Source organism: Suncus etruscus, chromosome 18 (genome assembly GCF_024139225.1).
Source record: "Suncus etruscus isolate mSunEtr1 chromosome 18, mSunEtr1.pri.cur, whole genome shotgun sequence".
Lineage (NCBI taxonomy): Eukaryota > Metazoa > Chordata > Mammalia > Eulipotyphla > Soricidae > Suncus > Suncus etruscus.
In genome coordinates, this window is record NC_064865.1 from 54,666,577 (window position 1) to 54,688,873 (window position 22,297).

The following is a 22,297-nucleotide window of genomic DNA, read 5'->3' on the forward strand; positions in this document are numbered from 1 at the left end:
GGTTCAACTAGTCCCAACTATTGCCCAATAAATTCCTGGACATTGATATTAGTAACACCATGGAGAGATTAAGCAATCGTGTTTTTTGTTTTTGATTTTTGGGCCACACCCGTTTGATGCTCAGGTGTTACTCTTGGTTAAGCACTCAGAAATTGCCCCTGGCTTGGGGGGACCATATGGGACGCGGGGGATTGAATCGAGGTCGCGATCTTTCCTTAGCTAGCGCTTGCAAGGCAGACACCTTACCTCTAGCGCCACCTCGCCAGCCCCAAGCAATCATGATAAATTGACCCCTGCTGATCAAAGTTTTGATCTTTCTATTTGCCTTTGTTTTGTAACAAACAATATAAAGTAAATTTGTTTGCACAAGCATGGAGATAGGCTGGGGTAGAGGTGAGAAATTGGGGACACTGGTGAAGGTCCTATGAGTGATGGGGTTGGACTTTGAATATTTAAATGCCTGAAATAACTATATTCTGACCAACTTGATAAAACATGGTGTTATCATAAAAAATTAAAAAAATAAAAAAGAGAGAGACAGGGTCCGAGTGATACGCAGTGGTAGGGTGTTTTGCCCTGCATGTGACTGACCCAGCACAGACCTTGGTTCGATCCCCTGGTGTCCCATATGGTCCCCCAAGCCAGGAGCTATTTCTGAGTACATAGACAGAAGTAACCCCTGAGCATCAGGGGGTATGGCCCAAAAACAAGAGAGAGAGAGAATGAGAAAGAGAGAGAGGAGAGGAGAGGAGAGAGAAGAGAGAAGAGAGAGGAGAGAGGAGAAGAGGGAGAAGAGAGAGAGAAAGAGAGAGAAGAGATGAGGGCTAAAAGGACTGGCCTCGCCCACGATATAAAGCTTGCCCCAAAGAGTGGTGAGTGCAGTTAGAGAAATAGCTACACTAACAACTATCATGACAATGGTAGTGAGTGAGAGAAGCAGAATGCCTGTCTCAAATACAAGCAGGGGTGGGGAAGAAGAAAAAAGATGGGGGCATTGGTGGTGGGAAGATTATACTAGTGAAGGGGGGTGTTCCTTTTTATAACTGAAACCCAATTACAAACACGTTTGATATCATGGTGCTTAGCTAAAGATATTATAAAAAAAAAATCCAGGAGTAGCCCCTGAGCATGGCTGGATGTGACTTTCAAACAAAAACAAACCAATAAAAAAGTAAAATAAAATGGTCTCTGGGTCCTGATTACAGGAACTTGATGGGGCCGACCCAGCCATCATCTTGTAGGAGGTGCCAGCGCTTTGCCTACCCACATATGCTTCCGCTGAAATTTCCCCAAAATATCCTATGATTGGTTCTAGAATAATAATTACCCAATCTCTGTCCACTAGGGCGGTCCTTCCTCCCACCCTGATGTACTTCCGCTTGGTCTCAGCGAAGATGTACTGTTCCTTACTAGAGAGCGGATCTCCAGGCCCTGATTAATGGCGCCTTGTAGGTAGGGCCAGGCCATCGCAGGACCCACTTCTACCCACCCTCAGCTCTTTTTGCTCGAATTTCCACCACCGATTTCGGAGCCAAGCCACCTCTGCTTCTGCATCAAACCTGGTAGGACTGAGACACCAAAGTCCTGATCATTCTCATTGCAGTACTATTGTGGGGTCGAGCAGCACTCGATACCTTCAGAGTTGATAGGAACACAGAAAATTAAATGTGTAGAGGTAGCAGGGAAGTAGGAGGATAGGAAGCAGCACAGTAGACGCTTACTCATTTCAATTGCTTACTTATTTCAATCGGAAATAAACAGAATGTATAGGAGGCACATCCGGCGACCAACAAACAGCTCAGCAAATCTTCAGTACCAATTTCAGTCACACCATTAGGAGATGCATGTTGTAGCCAGCAAGAAAAGGCAAATTATTTTGTGTCGCTGAGGGGGACAAAATGCGGGGTTGGGGTAGGGGGAATGTTGGTGAAATGAAGGCCACACCCTATGATCAGTGTTGGAATATTAAATGCCTAACGTGACTGTTTTATGAATTGTATTGGTAAATCATTATGTTTAAATAAAGCTCCACGTGGAAAGAACAAAAGGGGAAATTGGGCTGCTGGACTAATGCAAAAATGAGGGAAGGAGGCAGAGAAGTAAGGATATATCCTTGTTCTTTTTTTGTTTGTTTGATTTTTGTTTGGGGACCACACCCAGCCGTGTACAGGAGTTACTCCTGGCTCTGCACTCAGGAATCCACTTCTGGCAGGCTCAGGGGACCATATGGGATGCTGGAGATAGAACCTGGGTGCAAGGCAAATGCCCTATCACTGTACTATCGCTGCAGTCCTTATATCCTGTTCTTTACTGAAGAGGACGCTTCAGTGGAAGAAGCCTAATTGGGGGGGGGCGGGGCTTGGTGGAGTGACGTATGAAGAAACATTGTGGTTGAATCATTGTGGTTGAGGAGTGTATGTTTAGTGGGTTAAACTGTCATTGGAGCTGGCAAAACTAAGACAGTCACCCCCAAGACTCTGGAGGAAAGAGATAAAGGCCAATTTATGACAAAGTGCTCATGAGATTAAGATAAGCTAAGGTTCTGGAGAGAGAGCATGGAGGTAGGGCATTTGCCTTGCATGCAGAAGGATGGTAGTTCGAATCCCAGCATCCCATATGGTCCCCCGAGCCTGCCAGGAGCGACTTCTGAGCGTAGAGTCAGGAGTGACTCCTGAGCTCTGCTGGGTGTGACCCAAAACTGAAAAAAAGAAAAGCAAACTAGATCTAAAAGCATGCCAATTGACTATCAAAAACTTTTCTAAAATCCAAGCAACTCGGGGCTAGAAAGATAGCATGGAAGTAAGGCGTTTGACTTGCATGCAGAAGGACGGTGGTTCGAATCCCGGCATCCCCTGAGCCGGCCAGGAGCGATTTCTGAACATAGAGCTAGTAGTAACCCCTGAGTGCTGCCGGGTGTGACCCCCCCCCCAAATAAAATCCAAGCAGATCATTGCAGGCTAATGTAGAGAAAGGCAGACTTTCACTCAGCTTACTCAGAGGTGGCCAGACTTCTAAACCATGCAGTCTCTGAGGAAAAATGCTGAGAAAATATTCTATTTTCTTTTCTCTTTACTCTTTTCTCTTTGTTTATATTTGAGGGAGAAGGTTTGGGCTCCATCCAGTGCTATTCAAGGATCATTCCTGGCTCTGTGCTCAGGAGTGCTCAGCCCAAAAACATTTCTGACCCTGCCACATTACTATAATCCAGATGTCCCACAGAGTGTTTTAGGGTTGCCAGGTGTGGCTCCAAAAAAACAACACATGCACTCATTCATGAGCATACATAGACACATGCGCGTGTGCGCACACACACACACACACACACATACACACACACACACACGCACATGCTTCCACCAAAACTAACTATAAAAAAATGCTCCCCTTTAAAAAAAAAAAAGAAAGAAAGAAAGAAAGAAAAGAAAAGAAATCAAAGAGCTCTGGGTACCTTCCACCTAAGTCCTCGATATCTTTTATGAATAAGCCTCCTTGGTGTTTGCACAGGTTCTTGCATGCTTTCAGCTGGCTCTTATTCTTGTATATGATGTAATCTTTTTTGGTCTCCTTATTCCGAACAAAATTGATTCCTTCTTTGAGGTTGGCAACTTCATCAGAGGGTAGATGCAAGAGGATTTCTGCACACTGTTCAAGTCTGTGCAAAGACAAACATTTGGGGAAGGAAAAAGTGATGAGGTTAGGTCTTACAAGCCACTCATGAAGCAGGAGTGAAGCAGGTAGGGCTCTTTGCCGTGCATGTGGCAGAGCAATATCCCAGTATCTCATCTGTTCTCTGGAGCCCCGTCTAGGCATAATTCCTGAGCAGAGGCAGGGGAAGCCCTGAACAAAGAAAGGTATGGCAGAAAAATACAAAAAAGAAAAAGAAAGAAAGAAAGAAAGAAAGAGAGAGAGAGAGAGAAAGAAAGAAAGAAAGAAAGAAAGAAAGAAAGAAAGAAAGAAAGAGAGAGAGAGAGAGAGAGAGAGAGAAGAGAAAGAAAGAAAGAAAGAAAGAAAGAAAGAAAGAAAGAAAGAAAGAAAGAAAGAAAGAAAGAAAGAAAGAAAGAAAGAAAGAAAGAGAAAAAGTAAGAGAGAGAAAGAAAGAAAGAGAAAGAAATGAGAAAGAAAGAAAGAAAGAGAAAAGAGAGAAATAAAAATAGGAGAGCTGGGCAACTTAACAGCTCAACTCCTCTAGTTATTCATTTCTTGTTGTAGTCCCCCCAAGTCCTACTAAAAACTCTTTCTTTTGGGGGAAGGCCTCACCTAGGGGATGCTCAGCGGTTACTCCTGGTTCTTTCTGCATGCAGGAATTATTTCAGGTGGGTGCTCGTGGACCCGTATGGGGGTGGCCAGAGATAGACCCCAGGTCAGCCTGTGATAAAGACTCTTATCCCTATGTTATTATCACTGTGAACCCCCTAACAAACCTCTTAAGAAGTTAAGAGACCTGAATTCACCAACGCACTTCTCTCCCCTACCAGCTGCAGTTGTATCAGGACAGTTGTCCCGGGTCAAAGATAATTTTACTCATCCCCTCCCTGGGGTAAATCCTCCTTGATCAAATCCTCCATAGTCCAATCTTCATGTAGCCCCCCCCCAGGTAAAATCTAGTAGCTCTGAATGAGCTTTCTCCTCATGCAGAATTACGAGCACTGTCTGCACCTTTTTACTTACATGTAGACCGTCTGATAAAGAGACGGCATCATTGTTCCTTAGCTCTCACCCCTTAAGAAACCTCTCATCGCATAAACGGGTAGAAGCACATTGTAGTGTGCTCAACTAGAATTTGAATTGTGACACTTTTACTTCCCCTTTCCGGCCCTATTCACACGCATGTTTCCTCAGCATGCTCCCTCAGCATGACTCTTGCTCCTTCAATAAAGACATTTCAATGGTTAAGAAGGAAAGAGAAAGAAAGAAAGAAAGAAAGAAAGAAAGAAAGAAAGAAAGAAAGAAAGAAAGAAAGAAAGAAAGAAAGAAAGAAAGAAAGAGAGAGAAATGAGGGAGGGGGGGAGAGAGAGAGAAAACGAAAGAAAAGAAAGAAAGAAAGAAAGAAAGAAAGAAAGAAAGAAAGAAAGAAAGAAAGAAAGAAAGAAAGAAAGAAAGATGGGAGGAAGAAAGGAAGAGGGAAAGAGAACGAAAAAGGAAGGAAGGAGGAGAGAGAAAGAGAGAGAAAGAAGGAAGGAGAAGAAAGAAAGAGAAAGAAGGAAGGTGAAGAAAGAAAGAGAAAAAAGGAAGGAAGGAGGAGAAAGGAAGAAGGAAAGAAAGAACAGAAGGAAGAAAAGAAATAAAAGAAGAAAGGAAGGAAGAAAGGAAGGAAGGAGAAAGAACTAGAGAAAGAAAGGAAGGAAGAGAAAGAAAGAAATAGAGAAAGAAAGAAAGAAGGAAGGAGAAAGGAAGGAGGAGAAAGAACGGAGGAAGGAAGGAAGAAAGAGGGAAAGAGAGAATGAAAAAGGAAGGAAGGAGATAGAGAGAGAGAAAGAAGGAAGGAAGAAGGAAAAGGAAGGAAGGAAGAAAAGAAAAAAGAAAGGAAGGAAGGAGAAGAAAGAAAGAAGGAAGGAAGGAGGAGAAGAAAGAAAGGAAGAAGGAAAGAAAGAAGGAAAGAAAGAAGGAAAGAAAGAAAGAAAGAAAGAAAGAAAGAAAGAAAGAAAGAGAAGGGAGGAAGGAAGGAAGAGGGAAAGAGAGAATGAAAAAGGAAGGAAGGAGGAGAGAGAAAGAGAGAGAAAGAAGGAAGGAGGAAAAGGAAGAAAGGAAGAAAAGAAAAAAGGAAGGAAGGAAGGAGAAGAAAGAAAGAGAGAAAGAAGGAAGGAAGGAGGAGAAAGAAAGGAAGGAAGAAAAGAAAGAAAGAAGAAAGAAAGGAAGGAAGGAAGGAAGGAGAAAGAAAGAACTAGAGAAAGAAAGGAAGGAAGAAAGGAAGGAAGAGAAAGAAATAGAGAAAGAAAGAAGGAAGGAAGGAGAAAGAAGAGGAGAAAGAAAGGGAGGAAGGAAGGGAAGAAAGGGAAAGAGAGAACAAAAAGGGAAGGAAGGAGGTAAAGAAAAAAGGAAAAAAGAAGGAAATAAAGGTAGAAGAAAGAAAAAAGAAAGGAAGGAAGGAAGGAAGGAGAAGAAAGAGAGAAAGAAGAAAGGAAGGAGGAGAAAGAAAGGAAGGAAGAAGAAAAGAAAGAACAGAAGGAAGAAAAGAAAGAACGAAGGAAGGGAAGAAAGAAGGAAGGAAGGAGAAAGAAAGGAAGGAAGGAAGAAGGTGGGAAGAGAAAGAATATTAGAGAAAAAAGAAAGAATGAAGAAAGAAAGAAAGTAAGAAAGAAAGAAAAGAATGAAAGAAAGAAAGAAAGAAAGAAGAAAGAAGAAAGAAAGAAAGAAAGAAAGAAGGAAGGAGGGAGAAGGAGGAAGGAAGGAAGAGGGAAAGAGAACGAAAAAGAAAGGGAGGAGGAGATAGAAAGAGAGAGAAAGAAAGAAGGAAGGAAGGAGAAAGGAAGGAAGAAAGGAAAAAAGAGAAAGAGAACAAAAAAGGAAGGAAGGAGAAGAAAGAAAAAAGAAAGAAAGGAGGAGAAAGGAAGGAAGGAAGAAGGAAAGAAAGAACAGAAGGAAGGAAAAAAGAAAGAAGGAAGGAAGACAAAGAAGAAAGAAAAGAAAGGAAGGAAGGAAGGAAGGAAGGAAGGAAGGAAGGAAGGAAGGAAGGAAGGAAGGAAGGAAGGAAGGAAGGAAGGAAGGAAGATCACCAAAATTGATGTAAATGCATTTGATAGAAATAATCCAGCTAGGTCTCATGAAATTATTTTTTTTTTCTTTTGAAGAGGAGAGAGATAGAATTATAATGGTTTAGAGCTGAGGGCCCGTAAATCAGAGACTTGGAGGTCCGAGCATGAGACAGAAGCAGAATTTATATCTTTTCAGCCCTCATATTCAAGGCAAATCTGCATATATTTAATCTTTATATAATATTTTAACCTTATCCATATTATTAACATAATCTAAGCATATTGTTAACATAATATTTTTTAAAAATTGATTGATTGATTGTTGGGCCACACCCAGCTATGCTGAAGGGTTAGTCCTGTTTCTGCACTCAGAAATTACCCCTGACAGGCTAGGGAACCATATGGGATACTGGGAATTGAACCAGGTCCTTCCTGGGTCAGCCACATGCAAGGCAAACGTCCTACCACTATGCTATCTCTCTGGCCCCTGTTAACATAATATTAACATAATCCAAGAATATTCTTAACCCATCCATATTCTTTTTTGTTGTTGTTTTGTTTTGTTTTGTTTTGTTGTTTTTTGGGGGGCACACACAGCTGCACTTAGTAGTTACTCCTGGCTCTGCACTCTCCTGTCTTGGGGGACCAAATGGGATGCCGGGGATCAAACCTGTGTCTGTCCTGGGTCAACTGCATGCAAGGCAAACACCCTACTTCTGTGCTACCGCTCCAGCCCCTCTATCCATATTCTTAACCCTTATTAAAAATGTTAGATCACTAAGCCATGAATCTTGTTTATGAGCCCTGTTTGCCTGTTGTCATTCAGTCTGCCCTCCTCTGGGAGGAATTTTCCTAATTTTATTCCAGGCTCCGGGCAGCCTGTTCTCAATTTTGTTTTCCTTGTATCAGGCCCAAAATGTGTAATGGGCCACATTCCTCCCACTGCTAGTAACTATGAGGTCATCAGACTGAATCCACAGGATTTTCTATTCATCCTAAAATCTCATACTGCTGTCTAATTGCCATATGTTTTATAACATCTATCCTACTAGAAACAAAACTCACTATCTAATTAAAAATGCAGGGTCCAGGGGACAGAGAGATAGCGCATCGGGTAGGGCATTTGCCGTGCATGTGACTGACCAAGGTTCAATCCCCAGCATCCCATATGATCTCCTGAGCATGCCAGGAGTGACTTTTGAGCACAGAGCCCTGCAGAAGTAATCTAATCCTTGAGCGCTGCCAGATGTGGCTCCCCAAAACTGTCAGGATATGATTCAGTGATCATTTTGAGTACAAAATTAAGCCGTTAGGTTCGATCCCCAACACCACGATAAATCATTCAATTAGTCGAGTATTTAATAACCAGTACAAATATGCAGAAATATTTTTTACAGGAAACATGGGTCTTCACTTTGACTCCAGACTTGAAGGCTAAGCATGGCAATACAGTTTTCTGATTTTAAATTTTTTGTTTTGTTTTGTTTTTGTTTGTGGGCTATACCCAACAGTGCTCAGGGGTTTACTCCTGGCTCTGCACTCAGAAATCACTTCTGATAGACTTGGGGGACCAAATGGGATGATGGGGATTGAACCTGGATTGGCCACATGCAAAGCAAGTGCCCTACCCACTGTACTATCGCTCTGACCCCAAATATTTTTTATATTTTTGCCTGTGCTGGACTTGATTTGGTCTTTCCAAATCGGTTTCTACTGAAGCATCCTAACTTAAAACCATGTAGGTAGGTAGGTAGGTAGGTAGGTAGGTAGGTAGGTAGGTAGGTAGGTAGGTAGGCAGACAGACAGACAGGTAGGTAGGTAGGCAGGCAGGCAGACAGACAGACAGACAGACAGACAGACAGACAGACAGACAGACAGACAGACAGACAGACAGACAGACAGACAGGTAGGTAGGTAGGTAGGTAGGCAGGCAGGCAGGCAGGCAGGCAGGCAGGCAGGCAGGCAGACAGGCAGGCAGGCAGGCAGGCAGGCAGGCAGACAGACAGACAGACAGACAGATAGATACATAGATACATAGATACATAGATACATAGATAGATATGGAGATTTGGTTTTTGAGTCACACCTGGCAGTGCTGAGGGGTTACTTCTGGCTCAGAAATCACTCCTGGTAGATGATAGATTGATAGATAGATAGATAGATAGATAGATAGATAGATAGATAGATAGATAGATAGAGAGAGAGAGAGAGAGAGAGAGAGAGAGAGAGAGAGAGAGAGAGAGAGAGAGAGAGAGAGAGAGATACATAGATACATAGATAGATTTAGAGATTTGGTTTTTGAGTCACACCTGGCAGTGCTGAGGGGTTACTTCTGGCTCAGAAATCACTCCTGGCAGGCTCGGGGGACCATATGGGATTCTGGGATTCGAACCACCATCCTTCTGCATGCAAGGAAAAACGCCCTAACTCCATGCCATCTCTCCCGCCCCTCACACTGATATTTTTGTTTTGGACTTGGGAGTGTTTGACACCCCCATTACCCAAGATTCCTCTCTCTCCCCGACAGCACTCTCAGTCCACACTTTTTTTTGTTGTTGTTTTTTGGGTCACACCCGGCAGCACTCAGGGGTTACTCTTGGCTCTACACTCAGAAATCACTCCTGGCAGGCTCTGGAAACCACATGGGATGCTGGGATTTGAACCACCATCCTTCTGCATGAAAGGCAAATGCCTTACCTTCTTGCTATCTCTCCGGTCCCTATTAATTAATTTTAAGGTTAATTTTTCTCTTTTGTTTTCCTTGATAATGGAATTTCCTTGCTAATTGAAGATAACTCTGAAGTCAGTAAAGTGGATGTTTTACCTATGATTTTTTTAATAAACCTATTTTTAAAAAATTACTTTATTTAAACACCATCATTTACAAAGTTTGTAATACATTTCAAATGATCATCGTGCAGTTGTTTTAGTCATTCATAGTCATTCAATGTTCTACCACCAGTGTAACCTTCCCTCCAATATTATTCAATTTTCCATTGCTGGATTAAATTATTTACTTCTTTTTTTTTTTTGGTCTTAGGTTTTTGGGTCACACCCGACAGTGCTCAGGGATTACTACTGGCTCTGCACTCAGAAATCGCTCCTGGCAGGCTCGGGAGACCATATAGAATGCCGGGAGTCAAACCACCATCCTTCTGCATGCAAGGCAAATGCTCTACCTCCATGCTATCTCTCCAGCCCCGGATTAAAGTATTAATTATAAAAAGTCCTAGAGTGATGGATGGATGCATAGTGAGACCTTTCTCAGCCCACTTTGGCCTGAGGCCCCTTTGGCCCGCGGGTCTGTGGGTTCAGGATAATGGCGAAGAACTGATTCACAGCAGTCAGATAAAGTTTCGGGAGACATTCAGCTTTATTACAAGGCCCTCACAGCCATGTGCATATTCCTTATATGGCCTCTAAGTTAAGCAACCTCTCTACATACTACCTGTGTCTCTGTTCTCCTTCCTTGCTGCATCCATCCCCCGCCCCTGCCACTCCCACAGATACCCCCCCCACCAGCTGTGGAAGAGTCTCATTATCCAAGTAAGATTAGAATTTGGTTTGGGAGAGGGGTAACACCCATCACCCACCCACCCCAGGACAGCCCCCTTGGCAGGCACAGAATAATTTACTTTGTATTGCTTGTTACTTCTAACAGTCAAAGGAAATTGGTGAAAATTGTTCTATCTTCCAATGGGGTCTTAAGAAGACCATTAGTCATTGAGTCTTGAAGGTTGCTAATTGGACATGCTGTGTTGTTTTTGTTAAGCTTAGGTGGCTTCTAAGCAACGTTCACATCTAATTTGGTATTTTCCTACTGGGGTGTCAGTGTTGAGGAGTTCCAGGATCTATGGAGCTGAGCAACAGCCCCCTTTCTACTAGCTGTGCTTTGGGAGGAGGTCCTGCTTGCTAAAGGTCAGTTGTGAGTTGGAGATGGAGTCCTTTTGGGAGGTTAAGTAAGGTTCACTCAGCCAAACTGATAGGTTTTAAGTAATTAGAAATGGAGCTTCCATTTGACCAAACAATACCACTCCTGAGAATATACCTTAGGGGTCCAAAAGGCATCTGCATTCCTATGCTCATGGCAGCACTAGCTGACATCTAGAAACAACCCAAGTGATCAAGAATAGATAAGTGGATAAAGAAACTGTGGTATATCTACACCCTGGAATATTATGCAGCTGTTAGGAAAAATAAAGTTATGACATTTGCCTATACACATATAGAATGAAGAGTATAATACTGAGTGAAATAAGTCAAAAAGAGAGAGACAGGGGCCGAAGAGATAACATGGAGATAGGGCATTTGCCTTGCATGCAGGAGAATGGTGGTTCGCATCCCGACATCCCATATGGTCCCTCAACCCTGCCAGGAATGATTTCTGAGGATAGAGCCAGGAGTAACCCCTGAGCACTGCCAGGTGTAACCCAAAAACCGAAAAATGGTGGAGGAAAATGAGAATTGGTAAAGGGATGTGTGTTGGAATGTTGTGTAACTAAAACTCAATTTTCAACAACTTTTTAACATTATCTCATAATAATTTATTTTTTTGGTTTTTGGGCCACACCCGGTGACACTCAGGGGTTACTCCTGGCTATGCGCTCAGAAATCGCTCCTGGCTTGGGGGACCATGTGGGACACTGGGGGATCGAACTGTGGTCCGTCCTAGGCTAGCACTGGCAAGGCAGACACCTTACCTCTAGCGCCACCATGCTGGCCCCAATAATTTAATATTTTAAACTTAAAAATAATGATACCTTGGGGCTGTAGAGATAGCACAGCGGCGTTTGCCTTTCTAGCAGCCAGTCCAGGACCTAAGGTGGTTGGTTTGAATCCCAGCATCCCATATGGTCCCCTGTGCCTGCCATGAGCTATTTCTGAACAGATAGCCAGGAGTAACCCCTGAGCAATGGCAAGTATGCCCCCCCAGAAAATAATGAAACCTTTATTTTTGTTTTGTTTTTGATCCACATCTGGTGGTGCTCAGGGGTTACTCCTGGCACATTCTTGGTGGTGCTTGGGGGAACCATATGGGATGCCATGGATTGAACCTGGGTTGGTCGCATGCCAGGCAAAAGCCCTACTCTGTGCTATTGCTCTGACCCCTGAACTCTTTTATTTACAATAAAAGACTTTTCTCATTCAAACAGAACATTATGGGTTTTCTAGTGCTTATGGAGTTATTTTTTTTTTTTTTTTTTGGTTTTTGGGTCACAACCGGCAGCGCTCAGGGATTACTCCTGGCTCTATGCTCAGAAATCGTTCCTGGCAGACTCGGGGGACCATATGGGATGCCAGGATTCAAACGACCAGCCTTCTGCATGCAAGGCAAAAGCCTTACATCCATACTATCTCTCCGGCCTCTGGAGTTACTTTTATACCAAAAAAATGAAATAATAGACAATAATTTAAAACAAAGAAGACAGTAATAAGCTCAAAGATCTGAGCCATACAAGTACAAACTGTAGCACCTCGACTGTGTAGATGAAACAGTTTCCCGTGTCTTCAAGAAACTTACAATTTAGCAAGTCCATCATTTTTCCAAGGGCATCTTTCCCATTCCCAAACCTCTAAGATGCCTCCCAGGAAACCACCTGTGATCCTCAACAAGTCCCTCTCACTATGGCATATCCCACTTCAAGTCACATCTGTCAACTTGTATGCCCATTTCACAACCATTCTCTCCTACAATTCCGATGTAGATGAACAAAATTTGTCACCCTAAAATTTGCCTTGATGGCATAAATATTTCTTAAAAAGGTGTTCTGAAAAACAAATGGAGGCCATCTGTCAACCCTCCTTAGACTAAAATGCTAATCTGTAGAGGTTGAGACTAGCCCACTTCTGGGAGGGGTCTATGGAAGGTAATAAAGGGGTTGTCTCAGGGGTGTGAATAGATTCAGGAAGTAATTCTGGAAGAAGCCTCAAGAGGAGGGATAAGAGACAGGTTTAGATGCAGGGCAGCTGCGGAGAGGCTGCTTAAAAGGTTTAGCTTAGAAGCCACACATGGTGGCTAGGGCCTATTAATAATAAAGCTCCATGTGTCCTTAAATCTGACTGCTGTGGATCATTTCCTCGCAAATACCCTGAACCCTCAGACCCACCAGGCCAAAGAAGCTGCAGGCACCTGACCCGGGCATGCTGAGAAAAATGTCTCCACTCTATCCACCATCATCTATAACCATCCAGGACTTTTATTAATTTAATTAATTCTACAGGCCACCCTTCAGGAAGAGACATTCATATACAGAAGAAAACATCTCCATTTTTTTGGGGGGGGGCCACACTCGGCGGTGCTCAGGGGTTACTCCTGGCTATCTACTCAGAAATAGCTCCTGGCAGGCACGGGGAACCATATGGGGCACCGGGATTCGAACCAACCACCTTTGGTCCTGTATCAGCTGCTTGCAAGGCAAACACTGCTGTGCTATCTCTCCGGGCCCAAACATCTCCATTTTTAAGGGTATATCTCTAGCTGAAAGATTTGATAGTAGTGTTATTGAAGAAGACAGCAACTTAAACCTATGCAATACTCATCTTTCCTGGTAATCTCTCCTAATTATCTTTCTCTCTCCAAGAAACAAAATTATTTGAAGGATTTCTCCTGCACTATTGAGTTATTCCATGTAACTATTGAGTAACTATTGAGTAACTATTGAGTTACTCCATGTGCTGAGCAAATGCAGAGCCCAAACTGTTTATGGCATATGAAGTCAAATAAAATTAATTATATTAATTATTTTATTTTATTATAAAATAACATGGCTGTAATAATTATAATACTATAATATAAATTAATAACAATAAGGTCAGCTGTATGGAAGATGGACTTGGACACCCCCACTTGGCAGTTGATCTTGGATACAATGCTTGGATACCCCACTGTAATAACTGTTGAACCCGGACATGCTCCCAAACAAGCCCTCTTGCCATGCCAGGTATAAAAGGAAAAACTTGGACTGTTGCGGGAAGGCCAAGGATAGTGACCAGAGCAGCGTTTGCTGGTCCATGGGGGGTCAGAGATAAAACATCAGAGATGCTGCCTGCTTTGTATCTATTCCTTTTCTTTCTTTTTTGTACCAGGACACCCACCACCATCTTCCACTGGCCACCTCTGGCTGATGAATTGCCATCTATCTAGGGCTCTCTCCCTCTCTATGAAATCCCCAGGGGGCAGCAGCAGGCCTCAGACTCCAGGAGGAATGAAAAGTGTACTTGTTTTCTTTATCTTCTCTCTGCTCTCTCGGTTTGGGGCCGGAGGTTGCTATACGTTGGTGTCCCTAGAAGGGCAGGAGGCCCCACCTCGCAGCTGCACTCCATGGCCCCTGAGAGCCTTGCAGAACCTGGCAGCCTTGGGTTTCCGTAGCCTGCAGCCCTGGCGGTCATTGCAGTCAGCCCCCAACCCCAGCCTCTTACGTCTGTCTTGTTTTCTCAGTCCTCATGGCGTCCTTGCTTCAGTCCCATTCACCCTGGGCTGGATTCATAAATATGCTGTCTTGCTGAAGCGTGAAGTGGGGTGTCTGACTCTTCAAACTACTATTGACAGAAGACAATTTGTGTAGAGTAAGATAATTAATAATTATCTTATTATGATAATTAATTGATTAATAATTAAAAGAATTTTTCTTTTAATTCTGTTTTGTGTTCTGAAGTGCTTGGGGTTTTTGCCGATATTTACTGGGTCCCTCACAACATGTCATTATAAATTCTTGTGGTGTTTTTGTTTTTCTCTTTCCAATCTGTCTGATGTTTATTTGCCTACCTAGAAAAACCAAAGGGAGAGGTTTATTCTCTTAATCTATTTGCCTCCTCCCCCATGGTTTTGGCACTGAGAATTGGTTGGCCTCATTTTCTGGACACTAGTTACACCTGAAAGACTTCCATGGAAAATTTCTTGTGACTGCTCACAAAATAAAATGAAATTAAAAAAAAAAAAATAACCCACAGGGACAAGAGCGGTGGTGCAAGCAGTAAGGCATCTGCCTTGCCCTAGCCTAGGACGGACTACGGTTCGATCCCCCAGTGTCCCACATGGTTACCCCCAAGCCAGGAATGATTTCAGAGCACATAGCCAGGAGTAATCCCAGAGCATTACTGGGTGTGGCCCCAAAACAAAAACTGTTGGGGTTGGGGATCAGTCCCCCTCTCTCGAGTAGTGTCTTGAGCGTTTCAAGGAGAGTCGGAAGCCCTGCAAATTTGCAAAGGGTGTTTTCTTTTCTGGTACCAGGAGGCACCAGGGTCAGTGCCCAGGGATGAACCGTCACTTAAGCAGTGTTTTTATAGAGCACTTTTCCAAAGGGACGGCATATGTCACGGAATGGAAGTAGTATTCTGTTTGTTACATATTACTTAGGAATACAGCACAATTCAGTTTAAAGAAAGAGATATTTAGCAAGCAAAGAAACAATCGTTAAAGCCTAACAGACCACCACTAAAAGTTACACAAAGACACAATTGCTAAAGCTTAACAGATCACCACTAGAAGTTACACAACGAGACCATTGCTAAAACTTAACAGACCACCACTAAAAGTTACATTTTTACCCTACAGAAAAATATTAAACTTAAGGTTACATTTCTTTACCTTCAAGGCTATAGGTTGGAGTGGCCGCCTTACTCCACCTTACTAAAAGTTTTGCAAACAAAGATAACCGGAAGCATGAGCAAATTGGGTTTGTACTTCCCTCAAGTAGAGCCAGGTAGCTCTGAAGGTCACAAAACAGAACACCTTGTAAACTTAGAGAAACTTCAAACTTACACTACACACATTTATAAAAAGCAAAAACTTGGGGCTGGGCGGTGGCGCTAGAGGTAAGGTGCCTGCCTTGCCTGCGCTAGCCTAGGACGGATCGCGGTTCGATCCCCCGGCGTCCCATATGGTCCCCCCAAGCCAGGAGCAACTTCTGAGCGCATAGCCAGGAGTAACCCCTGAGTGTCACCGGGTGTGGCCCAAAAACCAAAAAAAAGAAAAAAAAAAAAAAGAAAAAACTTCTTGTCCCTTTCAAAACAACAAATAAACAAGTTTAGTTAGAGAGTTGACAGTCCGAGGAATGGTGCAGCAAAAGATCGGATGGCTCTTAATATAAATTTCCTGAACAGAACACTGTCACCCCTCAGAGAATGCCCTGTGGAAGGGAGTCCTGTATACACAGAGTCTTTTCTCTGCCACCTATTCTGGAGGGAAACAGTTTTCAGAGATTTTACCTTAGATTCCTCTTTCCTCGCACATCCCCCTAAAAAATGTAAACCTCCCTCATAGGCTTAGTTAGCCTTAGATAGAAATTTGTTTGTTATCCACCCTTCTTCCTACAATCATAGAGCAATAAATGTCCTAGGTGGAGTATAGTCAGGGATCTCAGTTCACAAAGGCTGGGATGCCCGTAATCCCATGCTTTTCTCTATTATGTCTATATTGTTTCTTTAATCCTTGCAGCGCCCCTGATTCAGACCTGTTTACTCAGTGCTGGACTTCGGCATAAATGTGGAGCCTTGTTGAAGTGTGAAGTGGGTGATTGGCTCTCTCCTAACTTTATTATTGACAGAAGAGAATTTGGGTAGAATTAGTTCTTTGGAATATGACTTGGCTTTGGTTTTTTTAGACCTTTATCCTGACTCTGCAGGAAAAGAATAATGAGCATTGCAACATGGTTTATGAAAGGAAATTAGTGAATGGTTTACTAGAAAAGGAAGTTACTTATTCCCAGTCTAACAGAAAAATTATTCAAGGACTACATATGATTTCCCTCTTGAAAAGATGTACTTTAATAATATTAATAAAAAAAAACTATCTTCCGGGATCAAAGATATAGTACAGAGGGTAAGGTGCTTGCCTTGTATTTACCTGGGATTTTATCCCCAGCATTACATATGGTCAGAGCTAGGAGTAAGCCCTGAGTATCACTTAGTGTGACCCCCAAAATTCTCTCCAACAACAACAAAAATTTCTTCTTTCTGGTAGGTTGCAAAGATGAGGGCCAAATCTTGGTTCTGTACTCAAGAATCATTCCTGGCATTGCTAGGGGTATGATAGAGGATGCTGGGGATTGAACCCTGGTAGCCTCATGTATCTTACCTGTTTACTATCTCTTCAGCCCTGTACTCTTCTTTCAAAGAAAAATCTAAACTCCAATCTTCTCTTAGAAAGCTCGGTAATATGTCTCTTTACAGACTACCAGAAAAAAAGAAAACTAACACTTTATAATAACAAAAATTCATTCTGTGATCAATGTTTTTCTGTTTTCTATAATGCTCTGTCTATCCTCCCAGATCCAGGAAAAGCCCTTTTCTCCTCCAGTCCCTAAACATACTTTTTTTTCCAGGCACTCTTTAACTGATCTCTTTTCAGACTTTGAAAACTTCAAAACCTATTAAGCCATCTCATAATCCTGATTTGGCACTCCTTTTCAGCAAGGAATAACTTAGAAGAGAATTTATGTACACAGAAGATGGAGTTTCATGTACATAGATCTTAAAGATTTAATGGATGAAATCTTTAAGGATGAATGTTGCAGGCAGGTAGACAGTGGGCTCCCTGGATCTGAGATATTTCCTTCAATAGTACAACCAAGATTTTATTTATTTATTTATTTATTTATATTTAAATATCATTGTTACAAGATTTTCATACTACAGTAAAACCAAGATCTTATTAAAAGAAATTAACTGGGAGCCAAAGAGATAGAATGAAGTTAATGTGTTTGCCTTGCATGCAGAAGGATGGTGATTCGGGTCCCGGCATCCCATATAGTCCCCCAAGCCTGCCAGGTGCGATTTCTGAGTATAGAGAGGGAGTAACCCCTGAATGCTGCTGGGTGTGATCCAAAAACAGACAAAAACAAAAAAACAACAACTTGGTTCCAGAGTAATAGGATGGTAAGTATATGATCTTTGCCTTGCACAGTCAACCTGGGTTTGATCTGCGGCATCTCATCTGGTCTGCTGAGCACCACCAGGAGTAATTCTTGAGCCAGAGCCTAGAGTATAATCCCTGAGCATGGCCAGGTTCGGTCCAAAGATCGAAAAATAAAGTTAACTAGTCACCAGCCCTGAGCTGCCCATAAACTAAAAACTGCACCCTATTGAAATGCAAATATTGAGACTTTGTGACCTTTAGGTTTACTTTCATATTTCTCCTAGGGTGCCTTTCACAAAACATAAATAGCTCAGTATTTGCATTTCAAGGAGTCCTGTTTTTCTGTTTCTAAAAAAAAAGAAAAGAAAAAGTCATATCCGAAAGCAAGGCCAGGAGGACTGGTCCAAGGTAGAAAGCTTGCTACAAATAGAAGAAAAGTGCTATTAGTCCAGAGAAGGGACCACTAAGACAATGGTAGTTGGAAATGATCACTCTGGACAAGAAACGGATGCTGAAAGGAGATAAAGTGATAGGCATGATACCCCTTCAGTAAACATATTGCAAACCACAATGTCTAAAAGAAAAACAGAGAGAGAAGAAAAATGTCTGCCACAAAGGCAGTTAAGGGGAAAGGTGGGAAGGATACTAGGGACATTGGTGTTAGGAATGTGCACTGGTTGGACATTGTATGACTGAAACTCAATCATGAATAACTTTGGAACTGTATCTTAGGGTGCTTCATTTAAGAATTATATATAAAAAAGAAATAAAAATGATATATTGTTGGATGCCCTCTGTGATGATGGTCCCAAGCCACCTGATCAGAGATGGGGAAGGACAGCACAAAGAGGGGCTTCCCCCTACCCCCATGATTTCTATCTAGGTTTGACCTTGGACTGTCCCTTCTCCCTCATAGAGCTCAAGAGATAAGATATAAAGGAGATAAAAACCTATCAACACCCCAGGCTATGTCCTGTGACTCTTCAGATACCTCAGTCCTTCCCTCTTTTGGTGCTATATAAGCATGATTAAGAAGGAATAGAGGGGACCTAGAACCTTTGCCTTGCATGCAGAAGGACTGTGGTTTGAACCCTGGCATCCCATATGGTCCCCTGAGCTTTAAATCCGGGCCCTGCAGGGTAGGACACTTGCCTTACAAGTGGCTGACCCAGTTGCCATCTCAAATAGCCTATACATACAACCCCCAAAGTGTGTTGGGAATGATCCCTGAGCACAGAGCCAGGAGTGGACTCTGAGTACAGCCAGGTGTGACCCTAAAACAAACAAAATACTGAGAGTATTCATCTTATTTGTTTTCATCTTAATTTTTGTTTTGAATATGCTGTCATTCCAGAGAAAGAGGTTTCTATTGCTGGGACCTGGGTTCTGAACAAGGAAGGATGCCATGTTGTAAAGGCCACATGGCAGGCTTCTCAGGTTCTGAGCAAGAGACGCCATTTTGTAAGAACCACATGGTGTAACCCACATGTTACAAGCCTACTTCCATTAATACTGCCTCAAGATACCTGGCCATACCAGGTAGCCTGTCAGGGAAGGACAAGAGAGCAGTAGAAAGGTATCCCTAGACAATAGCCAATCATTTTAAAGAGCACCAGGTCTTTATCAACATAATACATAATATCAACAACAAGAAAAATAAAAATCACATGATCATATCAATAACGCAGAGAAAGCATTTGATAAGGTCCAACACCCACTCTTGATAAAAACTCTCAGCAAGATGGGAATGAAAGGAACCTTTCTCAATATAGTTAAAGCCATCTACCACAAGCCAATGGCAAATATCATCCTCAATGGAGAAAAACTAAAAGCCTTTCCTCTAAATTCTGGTACAAGACAGGGCTGTCCTCTCTCACCACTGCTATTCAACATAGTACTGGAAGTACTTGCTATAGAAATTAGGCAAGAAAAAGATATCAAAGGCATCCAGATAGGAAAGGAAGAAGTCAAGCTCTCACTGTTTGCAGATGACATGATACTCTACTTAGAAAACCCTAAAGACTACCAAAAAGCTTCTAGAAACAACACAAAACTTAACACACAAAAATCAATGGCCTTTTTATACACTAATAATGATAGGGAAGAAATGGACATTAAGAAAACAACCCCATTCACATTAGTGCCACACAAACTCAAATATCTTAGAGTCAACCTGACTAAAGATGTGAAGGACCTATACAAAGAAACTAAAAACACTGCTCTAAGAAATGAGAGAGGACACGAAGAAATGGAAACACATACCCTGCTCATGGATTGGCAGGATTAGCATCATTAAAATGGCAATACTCCTCAAAGCAATGTACAGATTTAATGCGATTTCTCTAAAGATACCTATGACATTCTTCAAAGAAGTGGATCAAACACCTTTGAAATTCATTTGGAACAATAAACACCATTTTAGTCTTAGTTTTTTTTAAGGAGCTTGGATCATGGCCTTTGGTTCCTTTAGTTAGGAGGAAATGTTTACTAGGTAGCCCTTGTAGACTAGAAATAGTTGACTGGAATCTGAACATTTGTTCTTACGTGTTCTACTATTTAAAGCTTTGGATTTGTTGGGGCCAGAGTGACAGTCTGCCAGGAGCAGTTACTGAGCATAGAACCAAGAGTAACCTCTTGTGGGGTTTTGGTATGGTTCCAAAACCAAAATAAATAAGTAAATCAAGCTTTGGATTTGTCTGTCAGAAAAATAAAGTTCATCAGGCTCAGTGGTAGGGCATTTGCCTTGCATGCAGCCAATCCAGTTCAAACAGAGGTTCGAATCCTGGCATTCCATATGGTCCCCGGAGCCTGCTAGGAGCCATTTATGAGTGCAGAACCAGGAGTAATCCCTGAGCACTGCTGGGTGTGACTCAAAAGCAAACAAACAAACAAACAAACAAAGAGTCCTTAACCTCTGCCATGCTATGTGTTGTCACTTGCTGACTTGCTAGCATCAGTCTGTTCTTACTGTTCTTTAGGAGTCTAACATCTAGATTTTGTGACTATGACTTATGAACTCCTATTTTTTAATCCATATTTAATGATGGTGTGTAATGTTATGTGGTCTGGCCCTGGTACATCCAAGTAACTCAGTAGAAACAAATGTTCTCCACCCCAGATTCATATGATAATTTAATAGTGGGGATGTGTGGAGAGATAGCACAGAGGTAGGACATTTGCCTTGCATGCACCCAATCCAGGACAGTCCATGTTTCCAATCCCAGCATCCTGTATGGTCCCCAGAGGCTGCCAGGAATGATTTCTGAGTGTAGAGTCAGATCCCCTGAGCACCGCCAGGAATGACGCAAAAACAAAAAGCAAAAAAAAACCAATAAAAAAGGTAATTTAATGGGGACACAGTGGTAGGGGGGTTGCCTTGTATGTTGTCAATCCCGGACAGACCAGGTTCAATCCTCAGCATCCCATATGGTTCCCTGAGCCTGCCAGGAGTGGTTTCTAAGCACAGAACCAGGAGTAACCTCTGAGCACTGCCGGATGTGGCCCCAAACCCAAGATAAATAAATAAATAAATTACTTCTAAATCAAGAACAAATTCTAGAGATATTCAAGATTTTAAGTTCACATGATCTAGGAAAATCTGGTACATGAAAACAGATCAAACTTGTTGAATCAAAACATACACACTGGGGCCCGGAGAGATAGCACAGTGGCGTTTGCCTTGCAAGCAGCCAATCCAGGACCAAAGGTGGTTGGTTCGAATCCCGGTGTACCATATGGTCCCCCGTGGCTGCCAGGAGCTATTTCTGAGCAGACAGCCATGAGTAACCCCTGAGCACCGCCGAGTGTGGCCCAAAAAACAAACAAACAAAAAATAACAAAAATAAAAACATACACACTGGACTGAACCCATACGCACTGGATTGGACCCAAGTTTGATCCCTGGTATCCCATATGGTCCCCAAGCACCACCAGAAGTAATTCCTGAGTGCAGAGCCAGGAGTAATTCTTGAGCACCACTGGTGTGGCCCTACAAATCAACACAAAACAAAAAAAATATCCACATACCCCTCTCTCTTACACATTGGGGATTTCAAATCTAAACAATAGTCAGTTCTTTGGAATTATAAACTATTGTCACTCCCCTATGAATCTGTTTCAGAACCACCTGCAGATAGAACTCTGAGAATTCTCCTTGAGGTGAAAGATTTGAAGACATCACTCCAGAAATAGAAAAGAGGGGCCGGAAAGAGAGCATGGGGGTAAGATGTTTGTCTCGAATGCAGAAGGTTGGTGGTTCAAATCCTGGCATCCCGTATGGTCCCCCGAGCATGCCAGGAGCGATTTCTGAGCATAGAGGCAGCAGTAACCCCTGAGCGCTGCCGGGTGTGATCCCAAAAACCAAAAAGAAAAGAAAAGAAATAGAAAAGAACCACACAAAAATGGTACCCTCTCCCCGTGTTTAAGTGGTTACTCTCAGGCTTGACTCTATGCCATCTCTCTTTCCTCACAGAGAATTCTGATTACAGGAGAAAACCTGTGAATCTTACATGCCACCTTTATTGCTCGATGTGTTGCTCCTGAGACATTCCTAAATCTCAATGTTTATAGCTTGTCTTGTCACTGGCACCTCACTGCCCCCTGGCTATTCTGCTATGTTCCTGTCCCTGCTACCTGGCACGTATCCCTGTCCATCTATCTATATAAGTACATACACATTGTTAGAATGGAATAAAACATCTCTGATCATCAACCTATTACCTGTTCTTTCCTGGTCATCAGCTGGGAGGAA

At 42.5% G+C, this 22,297-nt stretch overlaps 1 protein-coding gene across 1 annotated transcript in view; it reads right to left on the reverse strand.

Moving 5' to 3' along the window:
* The window catches only part of LOC125996169 (cytidine monophosphate-N-acetylneuraminic acid hydroxylase), a 159,264-nt gene that overhangs the window by 63,374 nt on the left and 73,593 nt on the right, over positions 1 to 22,297 (reverse strand). Inside the window, exon 4 of the mRNA XM_049765116.1 lies at positions 3,449 to 3,652. Coding sequence (XP_049621073.1) covers positions 3,449 to 3,652 — 204 coding nt within the window. The remainder of the gene's footprint in view (positions 1 to 3,448; positions 3,653 to 22,297) is intronic.